General features: G+C 38.2%; 1 protein-coding gene across 2 annotated transcripts in view; it reads right to left on the reverse strand.

The window, feature by feature from the left end:
* The window catches only part of mutyh (mutY DNA glycosylase), a 31746-nt gene extending 11699 nt beyond the window's left edge, over positions 1-20047 (reverse strand). The window contains exons 1-11 of one of the 2 annotated variants that reach the window (XM_028811252.2): positions 19906-20042; positions 18725-18845; positions 17715-17848; positions 16789-16828; positions 13273-13346; positions 12786-12827; positions 12530-12601; positions 10660-10773; positions 10431-10528; positions 9258-9402; positions 4198-4285 (exon numbers count right to left, since the gene is read on the reverse strand). In XM_028811252.2, the coding sequence (XP_028667085.2) occupies positions 4198-4285; positions 9258-9402; positions 10431-10528; positions 10660-10773; positions 12530-12601; positions 12786-12827; positions 13273-13346; positions 16789-16828; positions 17715-17848; positions 18725-18821 (904 nt within the window). In that variant the 5' untranslated portion in view covers positions 18822-18845; positions 19906-20042. Of the gene's footprint in view, positions 1-4197; positions 4286-9257; positions 9403-10430; positions 10529-10659; positions 10774-12529; positions 12602-12785; positions 12828-13272; positions 13347-16788; positions 16829-17714; positions 17849-18724; positions 18846-19905 lie in introns of both variants that reach the window. The other variant, XM_028811253.2, reaches the window with a different exon arrangement.
* Between the last annotated feature and the right edge of the window lie 264 nt (positions 20048-20311).

Raw genomic sequence — 20311 nt, forward strand, 5'->3', positions numbered from 1 at the left:
AAAGGAGCTGTTCACTAATTTTTTTATGAAGCAGATCATACACTCATCTGCATTTAAGAGGATACAATGGAGATGGTCAGCAGCTTTAGATTTCTTGTAGTCTTCCTCACAGAAGACCTGAAGTGGGCACAACATATATCCTCTTTCAAAAATAAGACTCACCAATGCCATTAGGTCCTTCTACACCGAAAGAAAAGCCTCCGCTTATCAGCTTCTATGCAGCAAGTATAGAGTAGAATCTACACTCATTCATTTCATAACAATGTAGTATGATGCATGATCATCTTAGGACTGCAAAGTACTACAGAGGATAGTTGAGCTGGCCAAGAATAATACTGGCACAAAGCTCCATATTGTTTAGGACTTATATAATTATTATTTAGGATTATATATATATAATCACACACTACCTTAGAGAGTTGACTATCCTATACAGACACGTGGTAGACATTAAATCCTACGATGCACAACATTTTGGGTACATTACTAGCAACTCAACTTCCCTTGCTTCAGATATCATCTAACATTCCCTTTTATGATCAATAACGAAAAGTAGTAACATTCCATTTGCTAACCAATGATGAACAATATCCATAATGGCCACTGTACAATGATATAATACCCTAAGTTCTTGTCAATAAGCCGCGGCTTATCTAAGGAAAAAAGTTGTGAAAATGAAAAAATAGAATATCGGCTTATACATAAGTCCGGCTTATACATCCATCGCGGGGGTTGCGTTCCAGAGCCACCCGCGAAATAAGAATATCCGCGAAGTAGAAACCATATGTTTATATGGTTATTTTTAGAATGTCATGCTTGGGTCACAGATTTGCGCAGAAACACAGGAGGTTGTAGAGAGACAGGAACGTTATTCAAACACTGCAAACAAACATTTGTCTCTTTTTCAAAAGTTTAAACTGTGCTTCATGACAAGACAGAGATGACAGTTCTGTCTCACAATTAAAAGAATGCAAACATATCTTCCTTTTCAAAGGAGTGCAAAGCAAGCAGTCAAAAAAAAAATCAATAGGGTTTTTTGGCTTTTAAGTATGCGAAGCACCGCCGGTACAAAGCTGTTGAAGGCGGCAGCTCACACCCCCTCTGTCAGGAGCAGGAAAGAGAGAGGAAGAGAGAGAGAGAGAGAGAGATAGAGAGAGATAGAGAGAGACAGATAAAAAAAATCAATACGTGCCCTTTGAGCTTTTAAGTATGCGAAGCTCCGTGCAGCATTTCTTTCAGGAAGCAGCTGCACACAGCCCCCCTGCTCACACCCCCCTACGTCAGCGCAAGAGAGAGAGAGAGAGAGAGAGAGAAAGTAAGCTGGATAGCTTCTCAGCCATCTGCCAATAGCGTCCCTTGTATGAAATCAACTGGGCAAACCAACTGAGGAAGCATGTACCAGAAATTAAAAGACCCATTGTCCGCAGAAATCCGCGATATATATTTAAATATGCTTACATATAAAATCACAATTTAAATGACCGCTACGCGCTCGTGTTGACTCGGCGACGCCCAGAGCAGAAAGAACGCGCTCCGGCCGCTCCAACCGCGCCATGCGGGGAGTGAGAGAGACGGCAATATCTCACACTCTCTCCCCCCTTAAAGAAATTAAATGGGCGCGAGTGAGACCACTGACCTCCCTCCCTTCTATTAGTTATAGGTTATAGTACGTTCGGCTTATCCATGAGTCCGGCTTATCTATGATACGATTTTATTTTAAAAATTCGTATGATTTTTGGTCTCCGGCTAATACATGAGTCCGGCTTATAGACAAGAACTTAGGGTAATAACCTCCTTAACATCATCTTATAATGCATCAATTACTGCGAACAGACAGAATGAGAAGAAGTGAAGAGGAAGTTGGGAGTGTGCACTTATTACAGCGTGTTGCCGCACCCACCACATGACAAACCACCCGGAGACCCATCATATTCTAACAATGAAAAGAAAACTGGCAATTTGGAACTATGATCAACCAACATCTAGTAAACAACTCTATAATGTGTGTGCTAGGATTTGATCTCTCATATGCACGGTAGGTCTTATTTCATCGCTGTCACACTGGCCAAGGCCTATGCAATAAAAAAAAAAAAAAAAAAAAAAAAAAGAGTTTTAACTGGCACCTCAGCACTACACGTAAAATGGTAGTGCAGAGAAATTCAGGCAATGAACTACTACTATCGATTTCTGCCTTATACCGAGAAAAGTGGTTGGAAAACAGATAAAGTTTGTTGCTTGTATTATAAATTCTGTCACTAGTCTATTGGTCCATGCACATAAGGCAATAAATTAAACTTGAACTTCAAAGTGCTGATATTGCTGTAGCTATATAAAACTCAACAGGTAATCCACCTGAAGCTAAACATGTTTGGGCCCAGCCAGTACTTGGATGAGGGACCAACCACAGAAAGTTTGGGTTGCTGCTGGAAGAGGTGTTGGTTAGGCCAGCAGGGGGGAACTTTCCCTGTAGTCTAAATGTGGATCCTATTGCCCCAGTGCACTGATAGGGACACTGTTCTGCAAAAATGGCACCGTCCTTCGGATGAAATGCAAAATTCTGTCTGTAGCTGTACAAGATCCCTGGGTGACCTTTGTAAACTGCAAGGTGTATCCCAATGTCCTGGCAAAATTGCCCACCACGGCCTGGTCATTCTGGCCCCTGTCTTTAATTGGCTAACTATCTCTCACCCATTCAACATCTAACAGCTAATGTGTGGTGAGTGTTCTGCCGCAAAATAGTTGCCATTGCATCATCTGGGTGGATGCTGCACATTAGTGGTGGTTGAAGGGTCTCCACCCTCACGACGTAAAGCACTTTGAGTAGTGAGAAAAATGCTACATAGATATAAAGAATTATTATAATTATTATTATTAAGCCAGAGTCGTAAAGGGGGAACTGTCAGTACCTCATAATCAGAAAAGACATTTGTCCTCACATACCTATGGTAGCAATCAGGGAAATGTTTTAATCGTGTCAAACACTTTTTATATATATATATATATATATATATATATATATATATATATATATATATATATATATATATATGGACATATGACCTATTTCAGATGGACCATATTAGTGGTATTACATTTGTTGTTTAAGCATGACATTAGATTATGCCAAAGCCGAGTCAAAGTAGCACACTGTTAAGTGTGATCTGGTTGGAAGGAGAGTTGTCACCTGCAAGTCAGAAGTAATTTCTTTACTTTTTTTTTTGGATCTCCCAGGAAAGAGACCATTGCTGTGTTGTGAACTTGGGGCTTCTAAGCATTAAAGTCTCAAAAATGACTCAAAATACTCACTGGTTTGGGAACATCAAACTTTGGCTTTGTCACTAAAAGGGGCAAATGTAAAATCTGTATTAATAAAAATATTTACTTTTCAAAAAGCTCTGTAAATAAAAGAAGCTCTGATGGGCACAAAAGGTAATGAAGTTGCCTGAAACAACAAAGGCAATCCAAATCAAACAATGTCCCAATAAACAAATCCAAAGAATAGTCGAAAAAGAGGTCAAAAATCCAGAAAAGAATACAAAACACAGAAAAAAAAATTCACAATAGAAACTCACCAATGCTAGCACATTCAACTAACTGCAAAGGACTATGGGATTTCATCAGTCATTATTGGGCTGAGGGCAGTACCTTGACAGTGCTGGGCAGGTAGCCATGGCTCTTGGGGCATTACCCACAAAACGCAAGGCACATAGAAAAAGATTCCTACACATTTAGAAACTAAATGTTCAGCAGTGATAACATAAAAAATAACAAAACAAACATGAATGGGAAATATGAATGCCAGCCTAAAAGTAGGGAACTTTCAGTGGTTGGTAGTCTTATTCATAAATGAAGGCATGGGAATGGATTTTGAGAATAATCAACAGATTATGGCAGATGTTACAGTACTATGTTTGATATGCCAACCTTGCTACAACAGACAAATGATTTTTTATATGATACTATCAGTATTCATCTCAATCTGTGTTCTCGTTCTCCCTTATACTTGTGAATTGTGCATTTAATCTTAATCCTGGTTTTCTCTCCTCAATTGCCAGGCTTACTCATAACAGTATGAGAGGTCTAGTCATCTGCATGGACTTCAGAGTATAGAGCTATTACATATAGTTAATCAGAATTAGACAAATTAACTGAATGCTTGCAAAAATAATCAAGTAGGAATTAAAGCAAATATCTTACCACAGCTTTCAATATCAGGAACAGGAGATACTTCCAACCTAGATGTTCCTAAAAGCCTGTTGGATGCCGTTTTCATTTGGTGCTCCACCTAAAGGAAACATTCTGTAAATACACTCAAAACCATTTCGCAGTATTGATCAAAAACTGAAAACCTGCTTAACAGCTTTCAAAATGGGTTTGTGGCAGTGTTATATTATTTAATGACAGAAAAATCACAGTGAAGAAAAAAAGTAAACTGCAGGCACAGCAATGGCATGAATAAGGATCAGGGGCCTCATGTATAAACGATGCATATGCACAAAAATGTTGTGTAAGCTCGTTTCCACGTTCAAATCGCGATGTATAAAACCTAAACTTGGTGTAAAGCAACGCACATTTTCACAGTTGCTAATTGATTGGTATACACAAGTTCTCCGCTCGGTCTGCAAAAAGGCAGTACCCAGCGTCAAAGCAGTGCTACTGTTCCAGTGTGGTTTCCCTTTCTTTTTTAGATCCACATTCCTGATGCGGCTTTATAAATACACTGAAATTAACCGCAAATTGTTTATTAGTTTAATGCATCCGATTGTAATTAACCTGTAAGAATATAATGGTCCACGGAATAGCCAAACTATTCCAAATACCATTGCTGCTTTAGCGTTGTTCCTTTCACTGCACCTTCTTCTTCTTCTTTCAGCTGCTCCCGTTAGGGGTTGTCACAGCAGATCATCTTTTTCCATATTACTCTCACTGTACCACACAGAGTACTGTATTTATATCACTGTATCTGAGTGTGGAATCACAGCTGTACAGCAGCCGATTGGAAAGAGAATTATCAGTATACAGTATCAAGCACACGCTGCCTCAGACATGCTGTCAATTGAACTGCTGTCATATGGCAAACGCTTCAGAGCCTTTCCTCGCGGTTTCATCCCAAGAACTATAAACGCACTCAATCAGTCCATCAAGTGCTCCTTGTAGAACTGTTTGTACTTATAAGTACAATTACCTCACCGTAAACTTACACTACAGTTATAATATTGCACAACCTGAGCCACTTTATAAAACGCATATTTACATATGATGACGATATCATTTTTAAGATGAAATGCAGGAAAATATGTTTATTATATTATACAGATAAAATCTTAACATCATTTAAATAATCTATATTGTTAATAATTAAACATGGTAGGACATGGTGCCACAGCACTAGCTAGGAGTTGGAGCTCCGTTCACAGATTGTACCTGCCTTGCGCTGTATTTTTGCTGGGGCTGGTGCGACACTGGAAGGATAGATGAATAGAATAATTAAACATGTACTACGAAGATATTTCAATGTTCCTTAAAAGTTTTGAAGAATTGGCGTTCTAAGCTTACAGATGGCTTAACGTCTATTACAGAGCTGATTGTATGGCGATTGGGTATTTGGAGAAAGAAAAGTAAGAACAGGAATTGGGGGTTAGTACGTTTGAAAGAGACTGCTGCAATAAATTATTTCATCGAAGGTCGCGCACGGCGCAGCAAGCATCTTGCATGAGGCAGGAACAATCACTGTGCCATCGTGTTCCCATGTTTAATAACATGCTTTAACTCCTATCATCATGAAAATGACACCAAGTATACATCTCAGAATTTTAATTATTCAAAAAGCTGTAATATCACGAATGTAATGGATTTTGTGTTCTGTCGGAGGAAGAGAAAGCCCGTTTAAGAAACACTTAGTGATTCACACACATAGAGCACATAGAAGATCAAATACAAAATAAACCATTTAACGGGCTACTTTAGTTACGATGGTATTTGAGAAACTAGTAAATTAAACAATTTTAAGATGAACTTTATGCTGTTCTACTTCAATGACAAAATAAACTATGTGATTAAAGTGGAAATTTCGAGATTAAAGTTGACATTTCGTGCTTTTTTACCCCACTGTGTCCCTTTTTTTTTTTTCTAGGTACCCTAATAAGTTTTCATATGACACTCAGACGGTGGGCTATTATTCGCCTTTTCATGGCGACTTTGATATCTGACCGCTTCTTTTTTATTTCGGGCACTGTGCGGCTTTGTGAGCTTTCGAGTTTCTCAGACACTCTGTCACTTGATCAACTTCCTTTTTTTGATCATATCACTGTTTAAACCAACAAATAGTAAGTTTTTCCTTGCTTCCACTTGGTATTCGCTGAAATTCCCCCTGTGCTTTTGCCATTGTCTTTTCACAGAAGGCTGAGCTTAAGGGCTATTTATATTGATTTGCATATTCAAAGAGGCGTAATTCTGGGAGGAGCTGGGGCGCGACAGCAGGCACGTGCATGTGCGTTACTTTTCACACTGACCAGGATTTATGTAGCAGAGAACGTGGAAGTTGGCGTTCGCACAGATTTATGCATCTGGATTTTTTTGTGCATACGAACATTTCCACTTTTGTCCGTACGCCATGTTATAGTGTGAATTCTACGCACGGCATTATGCATGAGGTCCCAGGACTCTAAGACACAAGGCTGATAAGCTCAAGTCACTTCAGAAATGATTCTTCTTAAGAAAGCTTGATTTTTGAAAAATGGTGTTACATAAACCTCCTCTTTGAACAAATATTATTGAGATGACAAGTTTGGGTCATACATCTATGTAACTAAATTACAAATGATTTGAAAGAATAATGCTTATACAATGAATATGTACATAAAAATACTTATCTTTGCAGTGTTGCATGATTACTCAAATTTAACTCAAAAACTACTAATCGGCCTGACATGCACACAGATAACATGCAAAAATCCAGATGAATACCCTAAAGGCATGGGATTCAAATTGAGGATCTGTGAAGTAGCAGCACTAATCACTGCATCGCCAGAATTAAGGCAAAAGTGGTATGGATGGATGGATGGATGCTTTATTAATCCCCAAGGGGAAATTCACATACTCCAAGCATACTGATAAAAACAACATTAATTAAAGAGTGATAAAAACACAGTGCAGGTTAAAAAGTGCAAGGTGGAGAGTGCGAGGCAGGTATAACAGACAATAACTTTGTATAATGTTACCGTTTATATCCCCCCCAACCAAATGGTGGAACTGAAGAGTCGTATAGTGTGGGGAAGGTACGATCTCCTCAGTCTGTCAGTGGAACAGGACAGTGACAGCAGTCTGTTGCTGAAGCTGCTCCTCTGTCTGGAGATGATACTGTTCAGTGGATGCAGTGGATTCTCCATGATTGACAGGAGCCTGTCGCTCCACAACAGATATCAAACTATCCGGCTCCATGCCTACAATAGAGCCTGCCTTCCTCACCAGTTTGTCCATGCATGAGGCGTCCCTCTTCTTTATGCGGCCTCCCTAGCACGCCACCGCGTAGAAGAGGGAGCTCGCCACAACCATCTGATAGAACATCTGCAGCATCTTATTGCAGTTAATGTTTGTTTCAGAAAATAATTGTCATTCATTTATAAAATGATGGATTTGAGTGTAAGTGGTACCCAAATGGCATATTGCTCAAAACAAACATAACATTTTCAGACCCACTTAGTACAGTTCATGGTCATATGGGGCCATATCCTATACTATTAGCTTTGGGTACAAGACATGAAACAGTCCAGGAAAGTGAGCCAGTCCATTGCTGTGCCAACTCACATTCATGCCCACACTCATATTCACACAGGCTGATAAGAATTTGCCAGTCAACCTAAAATATATGTCTTTGGCAATGTATGAAGAAAACCCTAATATGCAGAGGACAACTCACACAAAAACAGGGAGAAACTGTACACACCACACAAACAAGGACCCCTGCATGTGATTCAAACTCGGGACACTGGATCCAAGAGGCAGCAGCCCTAATCACTATGTCATTACACGACAATGCTACCCTGTACCCACGTAATACTAAACAAAAACAATATGAATAACTAAAGTAAATAGTTATTTTAAAAATACAAAATATTTTAGACCAGAGGTGTCCAACTCCATTCCTGGAGGGCCACAGTAGCTGCAGGTTTTCACTCTAACCATCTTCTTAATTAGGGCCTAGTTTTTGTTGCAAATTAACTTCTTTTGCCTTCGTTTTAACTGATTTGATTCAGAACCTGGAATTTCTTATTTTTATTATTTTATTTATTTCTTATTTAGTCAGTCAGTCATTTTCCAACCTGCTATATCCTAACACAGGGTCACGGGAGTCTGCTGTAGCCAATCCCAGCCAACACAGGGCGCGAGGCTGGAACAAATCCTGGGCAGGGTGCCAGCCCACCTGCATGTCTTTGGACTATGGGAGGAAACTGGAGCACCAGGAGGAAACCCATGCAGATACGGGAAGAACATGCAAACTTCACGTAGAGCTTCTCATTAAGTAATTGTTTGGAATTTGAAGCCCTGATTTAGACTTTAAATTACTTCAAATTTCATTTCTACTTGGATGCCATTTAATAAAGAAAAGAATCAATTCTGAGGAGTCAATCCTTAAAAACAGGTATATTAAAATGATGGGAAAAGAACTTAATTAGCACTGAAAACTGGTCACTAATGAGGAAAAGGCTTAGAATGAAAACCTGCAGCCACTGCTGCACGCCCGGATTGGAGTTGTATACCACTGTTTTAGACAATATATATTTTTAAAGTAAAAATACTCGAAATGGTGAATGATTCATGCTTAATTTATAAATTCCAAAAGAAGAGAAATGCAAACACTGAGAACTAAAATAATTTTGATGTATCCAAACATAAGACACCATGACATGTCATAGTTTAGGCACCGTACAATGCAAATATTTGGATTAGGTGGGTTTAACAGGTTCAGTTCTTGTAAATATTTATGTGCAGACACTTCCACCTAGTGGTAGTAATAATCAAAGCAATGGTTCACCCTGTAAGACAGTAGATATACAAACAAGTACAGGAAAAGTAATCAAATGCTTTTTAAAGTAATACAGATTTTAGTGTATTAAATGAATTTAATATAATCAAACAATACTTTTTTTGTACATGGATCTAGAAATAAAGTAGCAATTGTTGACAGTATATCACCAAAAATACACCTTGAAATTAACACATTTAAAATTTCCCAGCCTGACTGGGAAAATGCATACCTTTTCAAATGATCGGCAGTGCATTCTTACAGGGCAAACGGAGCAGCGAGGGGCTTTTGGTGTGCACACAGTAGCACCAAGTTCCATTAGAGCCTGATTAAAATCTCCAGGCCTGCTTGGGTCTACCAAAGAATTGGAGAGACGCCTTTAAACAGAAACAGAAGACACACAAGTAAAACTTCTCATTAGGTGCAATACAAATACTGAGAAACATAGCCATGATTTATTCTTCAGAGTGATGCCATAGGGAACCATTTTTGCCAAGAGACCCACTCACATGAAGGTTTGTGAAAGAACCTTTATTTATTGAAATCCGTAACCAGCTCCATAGATAACCATGAACAGATGGTAACAGATTTGTGAAATACCAATGACTCATTTTAAAAGGACATTTGCTGCATACAACAACACAGACTAACTCCAGATTTTCTTAACCTGTTTGTGTCCTGCTAGGTCGCCTACTGTAAACTATTTTTTCTACATATTAGGAAGTTTTTCAAAGCACAAAGAACCCTTCCTAGAATTAAATAGTGCTTTAACAAGCAATACTTCTATGGGAAAAAACACAACCTAGTAAAGAACCGTAAAGTGACATTAAAGAACCAGTATTTTAATGAGTGTAGTCTAGTCATTTTGTATGTGGAGTTCACTTATTGCCATGTGTTTCTCCTTGGATACTTGTTTTTTCCTCTCAGAACTCAAAGATGCAATTTTTAAGTTAAGTTAACTAACAGTTCTCATTTTGCCCTATATGAGTGTGTATAAAATCAGACCACCTAGGGCTGTTTTCTGCCTTGTCTCCTATACACACGATGCTCTATGATAAGGTTATTTTTATTTATTATTTTTTAATGGTGTGAGCTAATGTTTAATAATAGTCTGTCCCTTATACACACCAACACTGACAACAGGCAAATCTGGAATTGCCAATTAATTCAAACATCACTTCTCTAGAGATTATGGAGAAAACTGAAGTATCTGGATGAAATTCCACCAACAAACAAAAAAGAATAAAACATTCAAATGTAACAAGGACAATGATCAGTAGCATGACTGAACATCAGTTCTAAGCATTGTGCCACCATGCCACTCTTAATGGTAATATAAACCTAAATGCAAAAAGATTGCATTACACAGTCTGAGAAGAGTAACAAGCACATAAACTTTACATACCAAAGTGCCTCCATTACAACAGGACTGGTGCAGTCCGCTCCAATTGTACGTGACCGGCACAACACTCTAGTCACATTGCCATCAACTACTCCAGTTGCCTAATAAAGAAAAATATGATGGAAAAAAATTAAGCTTTTTTAAATAATCTTTATGTATTTGTATCAAAAAGATATGAAAAACTGGTTTATTTTAGTAATGATTCATTAGTAATTTCCTTGATGGACTTTACCTGTCCCATAGCAATAGAGGCTACTGCTCCAGCAGTATACCTGCCCACACCAGGTAACTCTTTCTGAAGATCTTCTGCTGTTCTTGGCATCTGTCCATTGAAGCTTAACATAACCTGGATGTTAACAATAATATAGGTTTTCTTATGTTAATTATAACAATACCGTCCAATATCTTGTTGTAAATATATTTCAAAATCATTTCATGTACAAATATGTTTAATCTGAGTAAGTCAAAAAGAAAAGTTATTTTTAAAAGGAGGAGGTTGATGCTTTGGTTTTGGAGTGGCTGGAAGCTGCCATACTATTTTGGCTTTAAGAATGTTTGGGGAAAAATAAAAATTGCTTCATTTACTGAAGCACATGTTGGATATAATACACATGATAAACCATGTTATGCTGCATACTGTATAAATGGTGACTATATCAGATTAGATCATTCTCTGTGACATTGCTTTGTTGGCGCTTTTCTATCATGATGAGGTAAGTTAAGTGTACTTGACCTTTGGATGATGCTGTTTTTTTCTGGTGGTTTGTGTGCTCACTTTGAACAGTGAGTTTCACAGGGTGTATACTATGATTCCAGACATAAACAGACACACATAAACCAAGGTCACAGTGTGGAGAAGGCCGCAACCTTGGTCAACAGCTGAAGGCGGTAAAGACTTGGGGCAGGTAAATAAATGTTTGACTTACATGAGCAACAAAAAGATTCAGCCAGCTTGTGCAACAAAGGTCTCTGTCAACACCGGTCATCACATTTCATATCCTGACTGGGATGTGGCCTGTAAGTGTGTGGAAGAAGCTGTTGCTTGCACCTTTCATGAAAGGAAGCAGTCAGCCAAAATTATTGTGAGGACTTCCAGTAGTCAAAGTTGGTTTCGTGCCCAACCTTCAGCATCCTCGCTGGTCCATACTATTGTGCAAGCGATGCAGCATAGTGCACACTGTTGTCATTGCCCATCAGGTGTGCTTGGGGCTGTACATGTATTGTCGGGGGCTTAAATCATAGCCAGTCTGGGCTGCATTTATAATTGAGGGATCAAGTCTATGTCAGAGCAGTGGTGGATTTGGTCAGCCGCACTTACTGTGTCAGATATGTGTGAAGTAGCACACCAGGGGATGCTGCCACATCTCTCGCAGCTGTACAAGTGAGCTGAAGCCCAATCTCCTTATCAGACCAGCATTGTGATTAGTCAGCCACACTTATGATGAGTAGCGGCCGTGCATATCCTGGAACATCAGGCGCTCAGCAGCAGCATCTGTGCCATCAATGACTGATTAAGAGCTTTCATCCCATAGTCACAAAAACCATGGGGCATATTGCATGTGTCACACCATAAGTTGTCGACTGAGACCAAGATCAGGCTTCAAAAGCTAGGGGTAAGTGAGTTTTTGCATGACAGACAGAAAAGCCTTACAATTTTTATATTTATATGTAGATAGAGATAGAGAGATACAGATAAAGAGATATCTCCAAATTACTTTTCAGCAATGTTGCTAAAATCAGGACCAACTGATTTAGTACACTTTACTGGGCCTACTATTTTAAATACATTTAACTCTAATATTTAAAATTATTGAACACTGCTTACTCTGACTTCTAAACTTAGCAGAAACTTTATTTTGTCTATTTGTCTATCTAGTCATTATGGCGCCTTTTATTAATGAGATTATGAACAAGTAAACCAGTTAGCAAGTGGAATTTCAGCAGTGAACTCATAGACCAAACCAGGGTACCTTGGGCACAGGCCCCCTTTTGAATCTTTTTTTTATAATTAGGCATTACAGACTATAATGCTCCAGATTGCTCTTTTATCATCTCAGGTCTACCACTAACATTAAAAATGGCTATGTCATGTTTAAAGATACCTTTTTTGCCCCCTCATGCAGTCTCTTTCCTCGTGAATAATAGCCAAGGCCTGCCCACATTTCATTCACTTCCTATTGAAACATTAAAGCAATCACAAAGTATCAGCAAAGGTTTAGAATTTAAAATAAATTAAGACTAATTTTTTTTAATCAATATTTGCCTGTATGGAATAATAAAGTGACTGAAACAGATACTTCAAAATGCATTTTTATTATTTCAAAAATGTACTGAACTGAAAACAAAGTGCAACTCTACCTCTAATGTAGCCTCGGCAAGCTTCTGAAGTGTAGGCCATCTCTAAATATTAAATATGGAAATCACAGAGTTGATAGTTTTGTACTTAGAAAGGTAAGTATATGAACTGTAATGTCATACTTTCAGTCCAAATGACAGTCTGTGTGTGTGTATGTATGTATTTTATATATATATATATATATATATATATATATATATATATATATATATATATATATATACACACACACACACACACACACACGTATATATATTATATATATTCATCAGATAATTACAAAAGATAACAAGACCTAGCAAGCAGTTGTGACAAACAGCCAAATGCATGAACTACGTTTTAGACAGTTCCTAATCTGTACTTTGTACACGAGACAATAATGACACAGTGCTGCATATAAGATAAAAAAAATAACAAACCCTAAAACAAACATACCTGGCTGAGATACCCAATGTCTAAAACACTTAAAATTAAGATTTAAGTTCCCACCTTCATCCACTTGTTATAGTAGTCAATTACTGTGGCGACCTGTGTCTGCTGCAGCATAATTTCTGAAACCCACACTAAAGAAACAGAAAAGGGAAAAATTACAAATTTCCAAAGAAATAAAAAAAAGGGTATCCCAAAAACAATAAGAAACTTATAAGGGTATAATGTAATCTACTTGTATGCAGGACCTATGTTTCTTAGTCCCAATAGACCTTGCAGCCATTTGCCATTCATGCTAGCCTCTTTAGAGTCTTAATTTGAATATTGTGGAGGATTCTGGGGTGTATGGTGCCAAGTTTGGGAACTTATTTGAAGCAGTCTTGCAATTAATTTTTGTGCCATTATCCCTCCTTAATTAAAGCATGAATGCATGCAGTTGTTTGATAAATACATCTGATGGACATTTAAAGAACACGGGTATTATCAAAGGTGTTGCGTGTAAAGGCTTACAAGTATTTCATGTAATACTAATGAGCATATGGAGCCCAATTCTGATACCCTTCAACTGTTTCTATCCACAGACAAACTGCATACTGTTGAAATGATTTGGACCTCCTGCCTGTATGAGAATGTGTCCTGAAATCTACTGCTTCCCATCATGTTGCTGTTAGAATTGACATTGGCCCTCATAAAGCTGTCTATTAAAAAGCAATTACATAAAACAGATTGATCAACACATGAAATAGTAATTCAAAATTGCCTATATCATAAAAATAACATTATTGGATACTTACAGCAAGTAACATCACTATACCTTATCCATCATTAAAATTTACTGATGATACCACATCATAGGCCTGATTGCCAACAATGATGATACAGCTTATAGAGAAGAGGTTTATCTCCTGACTCAACGGTGTCAAGAAACAGACTTCAGGAAGCAGAAGTCTGAGCACACTTTCATCTACACTGGAGGAGATGCTACTGAGAGTCAGCAATGAGCAGCTATAATTTTTTTAAGTGACTACCACTAATGAACGGAAGTGGGTGCAACATATTCCAGCTATTCTCAACCAGGCCCACCAACGCATCTGTTTCCTCAGATATCTAAAGAAAGCACAAATTTCTTCATCTATTTTTCCTGCCCCCAACAGGTGCACAGTGGAGTCCATCCACACTGGCTGAACCACAGCTTAGTATGGCACCAGCTTGGTTCAAGATTATAAAGAACTGAAAAGGGTTCTGAAGGTGACACAGAATATTACTGGCATCCAGCTGCCTTCTGTTCAGCACACATCTCAATACTCAATGCCTTACAAAGTGAAACAGTACAATTGAAGACCTCAGCCAACCTGTATGGTCACGTTTCTCATCCTTTTCTTCTATCAAATGGTACAGGGCCATTTACATGCACACCACAGATTCAGGAATAGCTTCTATCCACAGACCATAAGGTTACCGAACAGCTGGTCACAACTGCAAATACTGGAACATAACAAACACTGTGTATTTCGCTCTATGTCTCATATTATATAGAAAGATAAAACAGATCTGGAAGAAGCTAAATTTCCCTAAGCTCAATAAATATTATAACAATCAAACAACCCTCCAAAAATACACACAAAGAATTAAAAGGAGAAAACTTCTGATTGGCTAATGATAACAGAGCAGTCCCAGTAACACACAATAAGGGCATATTGCTGTAGATATGAAGGAGTCCCAGTAGGAACTCTTGACACACTTTAATTTCCCGGCTAAACATGATTACTTATAGTGTGTCATCGAGAGGATGAGCCCCATTGTTCTTAGTCACCATCAACTTTGTTTTAATTCTCTCCTTCACTGCTACCTCCATGGAGTTAAGAGTGTGTGTGTCCTGTAACTGAGCCTACCCTATTAATCAGCTCGTGACCGATTTCGGTGGGCCTCTACTGAAGCAATGTTACCAGCCTAACACACCACAGTGTAGAAATCACACTGGCATCACAGAGTTGTAGAATATGCAAAGAATGTCACTACCCATGTTAAAGAGAGTGTATGCACGCATCATACATACTTGAAATACATATTGCATTATTTATATAGCTGTTCCAAGCTATATACAGTAATCCCTCGCTATATCGCGCTTCGCGGCTTCACTCCATCGCGGATTTTATATGTAAGCATATTTAAATATATATCGCGGATTTTTCGCTGCTTCGCGGGTTTCTGAGGACAATGGGTCTTTTAATTTCTGGTACATGCTTCCTCAGTTGGTTTGCCCAGTTGATTTCATACAAGGGACGCTATTGGCAGATGGCTGAGAAGCTACCCACTTTACTTTTCTCTGTCTCTTGCGCCGACTTTCTCTGATCCTGACGTAGGGGGATTGAGCAGGGGGGCTGTTCGCACACCTAGACGATACGGACGCTCGTCTAAAAATGCTGAAAGATTATCTTCACGTTGCTATCTTTTGTGCAGCTCCTGAAACGACATGCACGGTGCTTCGCATACTTAAAAGCACGAAGGGCACGTATTGATTTTTTTTGTCTGTCTCTCTCTCTCCCTCCCTGCTCCTGACGGAGGGGGTGTGAGCTGCCGCCTTGAACAGCTTTGTGCCGCGGTGCTTCGCATACAAGCCAAACAGCCCTATTGATTTGTTTGCTCCTTTGAAGAGGAAGATATGTTTGCATTCTTTTAATTGTGAGACTGAACTGTCATCTCTGTCTTGTCATGGAGCACAGTTTAAACTTTTCAAAAAGAGACAAATGTTTGTTTGCAGTGTTTGAGTAACGTTCCTGTCTCTCTACAACCTCCTGTGTTTCTGCGCAAATCTGTGACCCAAGCATGACAATATAAAAATAACCATATAAACATATGGTTTCTACTTCGCGGATTTTCTTATTTCGCGGGTGGCTCTGGAACGCAACCCCCGCGATGGAGGAGGGATTACTGTATATTTCTGATTTGTCTATGTATGTGTTGGTGTAGTATTATTGTCAAATGTCCTAAGGAGACATGCAAGTCAGAATTTCATTGTACTATATGCTATTTACACATGGCAATCAACTTGAACTCTAAATTACTTTTGGGATGAATAATTTCATGTAAAATATGTACTATAGATCAAGATTAAATAAGGGGAATCCTTTTAAATCCTAAAATCAATGAAGTTTCCTTCATTTTAAATATGTCATTCCTACTTATTATAAAACAAGGCTAGTGGGGCCATGACACATGAAAAGGAGAGTCAGTTACAACAGAGGAGCCAAAACTGGAGAGTGTATGTCAGTTTATCACAGAGAATATTCATTCAATCAGGAGGCCAATTCAGCATGAATGTTCTTACAAAGGAGAAGGAAAATAAAGCACATGGACAGTAACATTAACAGAAGATGTCATACTGTTTAAAATTACCCCATAATATTTTTAATTTTATAAATGGAAAAACAGAAAATAAGGTGACAATAAAGAATAAAATGGAAAGTTATCTTGGAAAAATAAGATTGAAAGTGTGACATATTTGAATCAAATTATATTATTATTTTGCTGAACATGTATAACAAAACTGTAGACATATGCAAATAAATAAACTACCTGCATACGCCCTTTTGTTAATGTCCTGCTCCAGTGCAGCCTACAAAACAAATGCATACAAATACTGGAATTATTTGCTATAGATCATATTTTTACGGAACTGCTTACATTGATAAATAGTAGCATTTTTTATTAAAGTGCACTTCTTTCACTGTTGAACTTGTACACCTGCCTTATACACAAAAAAATATCATACCAGACATATTTCTAGACAGTTGTTCAGTCCTATTCAATGGAGACAGGCATTGAAATTGAACAAATAAATGGTCCACCAGTACAAGCATATTAGGGCTTAAATATAAAATACTGTGTTGTTTTATTACTGTGGCAAATGAACAGATGTTTCCTTAGATGTAGTAACAATTGTTAGGTTGTGTATTGATACTGTGGTTAGCACTGCTGCCTCATTGATCGAGCAAACAGAGCTAAAACCCTATAGTTGCCAGCTGTCTGTGTGGACCATGCACAGTCAACCCATGTCTGCATTTTCTCCCACTGGAGACTCCAATGATGTCACCCACATCCTGAAGATATGAATGTTAAGTTAATTTCCAACTCTACAAGGCCGTACCTTGGTATACAGATCAAATCCAGGTTGTGTTGCTACCTTCAGATAATTTGCATGTCCCTATTATGTTCAAATATTGGAGATGTTCCAGTTTTCACCTGCTGTATAAAATCATACTGATTATCTGATTTACATAGATTTACTATCATGGTGCACCCTTGGGAACTATGAAACTCTGCCTCATGCTCTGTGCTGCTTTAATAGGATCTGGTAAAAATATTAAACAAACGAGTTTGTAAAAAGTAGGGGATACATTTAAAAAACCATGACATTTGATTGCAATACATATAGTTTTACAATTTAAGGGATATTTCCTAAAAAAGAGATGCACGTAATTTCATTCAAAATGATCTCCTACCATAGTCCTCCAAGGAAGGTTTCGCTTGGACGTGTCATACCACAGGAGCAGTTTTTCCCGAAATGAAGAAATTTCAACTGGACCATGAAAAAAGTGGTAGGTGGATTCTTGAAAAGAAGGAGTACTGGAAACTTCTAGTAAGAGAGAGAGAGAGAGGGGAAAAAAAGGTTCTTCTAGACCTTAAATATCATTTCAGTGAATCTTTACTTTGTGCAGTGCCTCTCACTGATCACACAATTGCAAAGGTGCATTACAAAACATACAAGATAAAGCACAAAGCAAGAGAATTAAAAACAAAAGTGAACATTTCAAGGATCCTACAATAGTACAAATAAAGAGAATGTATTGGAAGAAATGAATGAATAACAAAAGTGGATATATAGCACAGTGCAGTCAATATTAATATAGTAGGTCAATGCATTAGTTAAAAAATTAAATCAGCACAGCTAAACTGGTCTAGAATGCAATTAAAAAAGTAAGGGAAAGAAAGTTGGGCTCAGACAATGTTTGACAGTTAGGAGAAAGAAGCTATAACTGCAGCCACAATGTGATAGTCCACATCTAGGGCACTGTCAAGGAAAATTCCATGGCTGGAAATGGAGGACAATGCCTAAGCATCTGTCAAGAGTGAATCTTCTCCTTTTAAACTGGAAGCACTAGAAGATGTGGTACATTGTTCATTTATAAAAAAACATCCAAATTGATGACACATATTTACAAAATTAAGTTTAGTCAGTCAGTCATTTTCCAACCTGCTACATCTCAACACAGGGTCGCGGGGGTCTGCTGGAGCCAATCCCAGCCAGCACAGGGCAGGAACAAATCCCAGGCAGGGTGCCAGCCCACCGCAGAAAATTAAGATTACTTTCAACAAAATATATTAGAAAAGATAAAACACCTGCTTAAAAAATGCAAAAGTAAAAATGAGGAACACATTCTTGTTTGCCCATCTTTAGGCAAGCAGAATTCAAAACACAAAATAACAATAAAACAACTTATACCAGATATACCTTCTTTATTTGTCTGTTTAGCCTTTTCTTTATTTTTGGTTGGATTTCCAAGTTTTCTTTGGAGGGCCATTCCTGCTGCTTCTTTTGACCTACTCATTTTAAGACTTGTTTTACCTTAGTCCTGAAAAGATAAATAGTCACAACCATATTTTATACCATGTAAAACAATGTGGCAATAGTCTTGATCCACTATACTTATTCTTTTCATAATTTTGAACATTTCAGTAATGTCATCTCTTAATTTCCTTTTGCTTAAACTGAAAATGATCAACTCCTAATAATCTTTCCTCATAACTCAGCCTAGCCGTTCTTCTCTGGACTTTTTCTAGTGCTGCTATGTCTTTTTTGTTGCAAAGAGACCAAAACTACACACAGTAAATACAGATGTGGCCTCAGTAATGCGTTAGACATTTTAAGTATAACCTCCTTTGACTTGTGGTCTACACATAGTAACCTAACTCTGTGTTTAGCCTTCCACTAGAACTCCTAGGTCCTAATCATAAGGTGTACATTTAAGTTTCAAACCTAACACTTTTACATCCTATGTGTAATACTTTACATTTACTTTCATTAAATTTCATCTGCCCAAACCTGTATGTCGTTCAGGTCTGTCTGTAATGATTCAGCAGATTCAAGGTTAACTGCCAATCCCCTTAGCTTTGTGTCATACGCAAACCTGCTTGTTAATAGCCCTATCCATATCATTTTATATATAATTAAAACAGCGACCCCAACACCAGCCCCTACGGGATATCACTCTTAACATGACCTAATTCTGATAAGGTACCTTGCACCATAACCCTCTGCTTCCTGTGTTGTAGCAAATTCTGCACCGGTTTGATAATTAAAAGGGGGATTCATGCATAAACGATAAAAAGAGAGCACTATTGGATTGTAAATAATATTAGAGCCATATGCAATAACCTATAGAAACCGCATTGGAAATAAATGCTAAATCAGGTTTAATGCACTAACGAGCATTCTTAATCTCATGGTGAAGATTTGGGTGCGTGTATACAGCAACAAAAAGAAGCAACATTAAAAAAGGCAATCTTTTTAGAAACTATGTTCGTTCGCTACACATGATCTTGCTTGTCCCTTCATTACCGGAACTAGAAATATAATCTGATCCAGATGGATAGCAACGCATGTTTTTTCTAAACAGATGGCCTTGCATTTACCTTCACTTCATTTTCCTTTCATTCCCGGATCAAGCCTTTAACAAATACCCGCCAAACTCGACGTGTTTTGAAGAACCAAATAAATAAAGGACTGAAGAGGCCACGCCCATGAATCGATACTTCTGGTCAAGATCACGAATCAGATCTGTACCGGAAGTCATTTTTGACCAATCAAAGTGTAGATGGCAAGGAGGCGTTCCTCGAGTGCAGGACTCTCTCCGCCACCATTCAAAAATAGTGGACGGGACACTGCACAAATGAAGGCGGCTCCTGATGTTAGTGGCGGTGACCTAGCGAGGAGAAGAGGATTGTCAAGTAGCAGACCTTGAGATCTCCGTTTTCGTATTATGCAAATAAGTCTAGGGGGCGTTTTCAAAACTCTTGGCCTAAAAAAGCAAGACCCGTT

The sequence above is a fragment of the Erpetoichthys calabaricus genome, chromosome 10 (genome assembly GCF_900747795.2).
Source record: "Erpetoichthys calabaricus chromosome 10, fErpCal1.3, whole genome shotgun sequence".
Classification (NCBI taxonomy): Eukaryota; Metazoa; Chordata; class Cladistia; order Polypteriformes; family Polypteridae; genus Erpetoichthys; species Erpetoichthys calabaricus.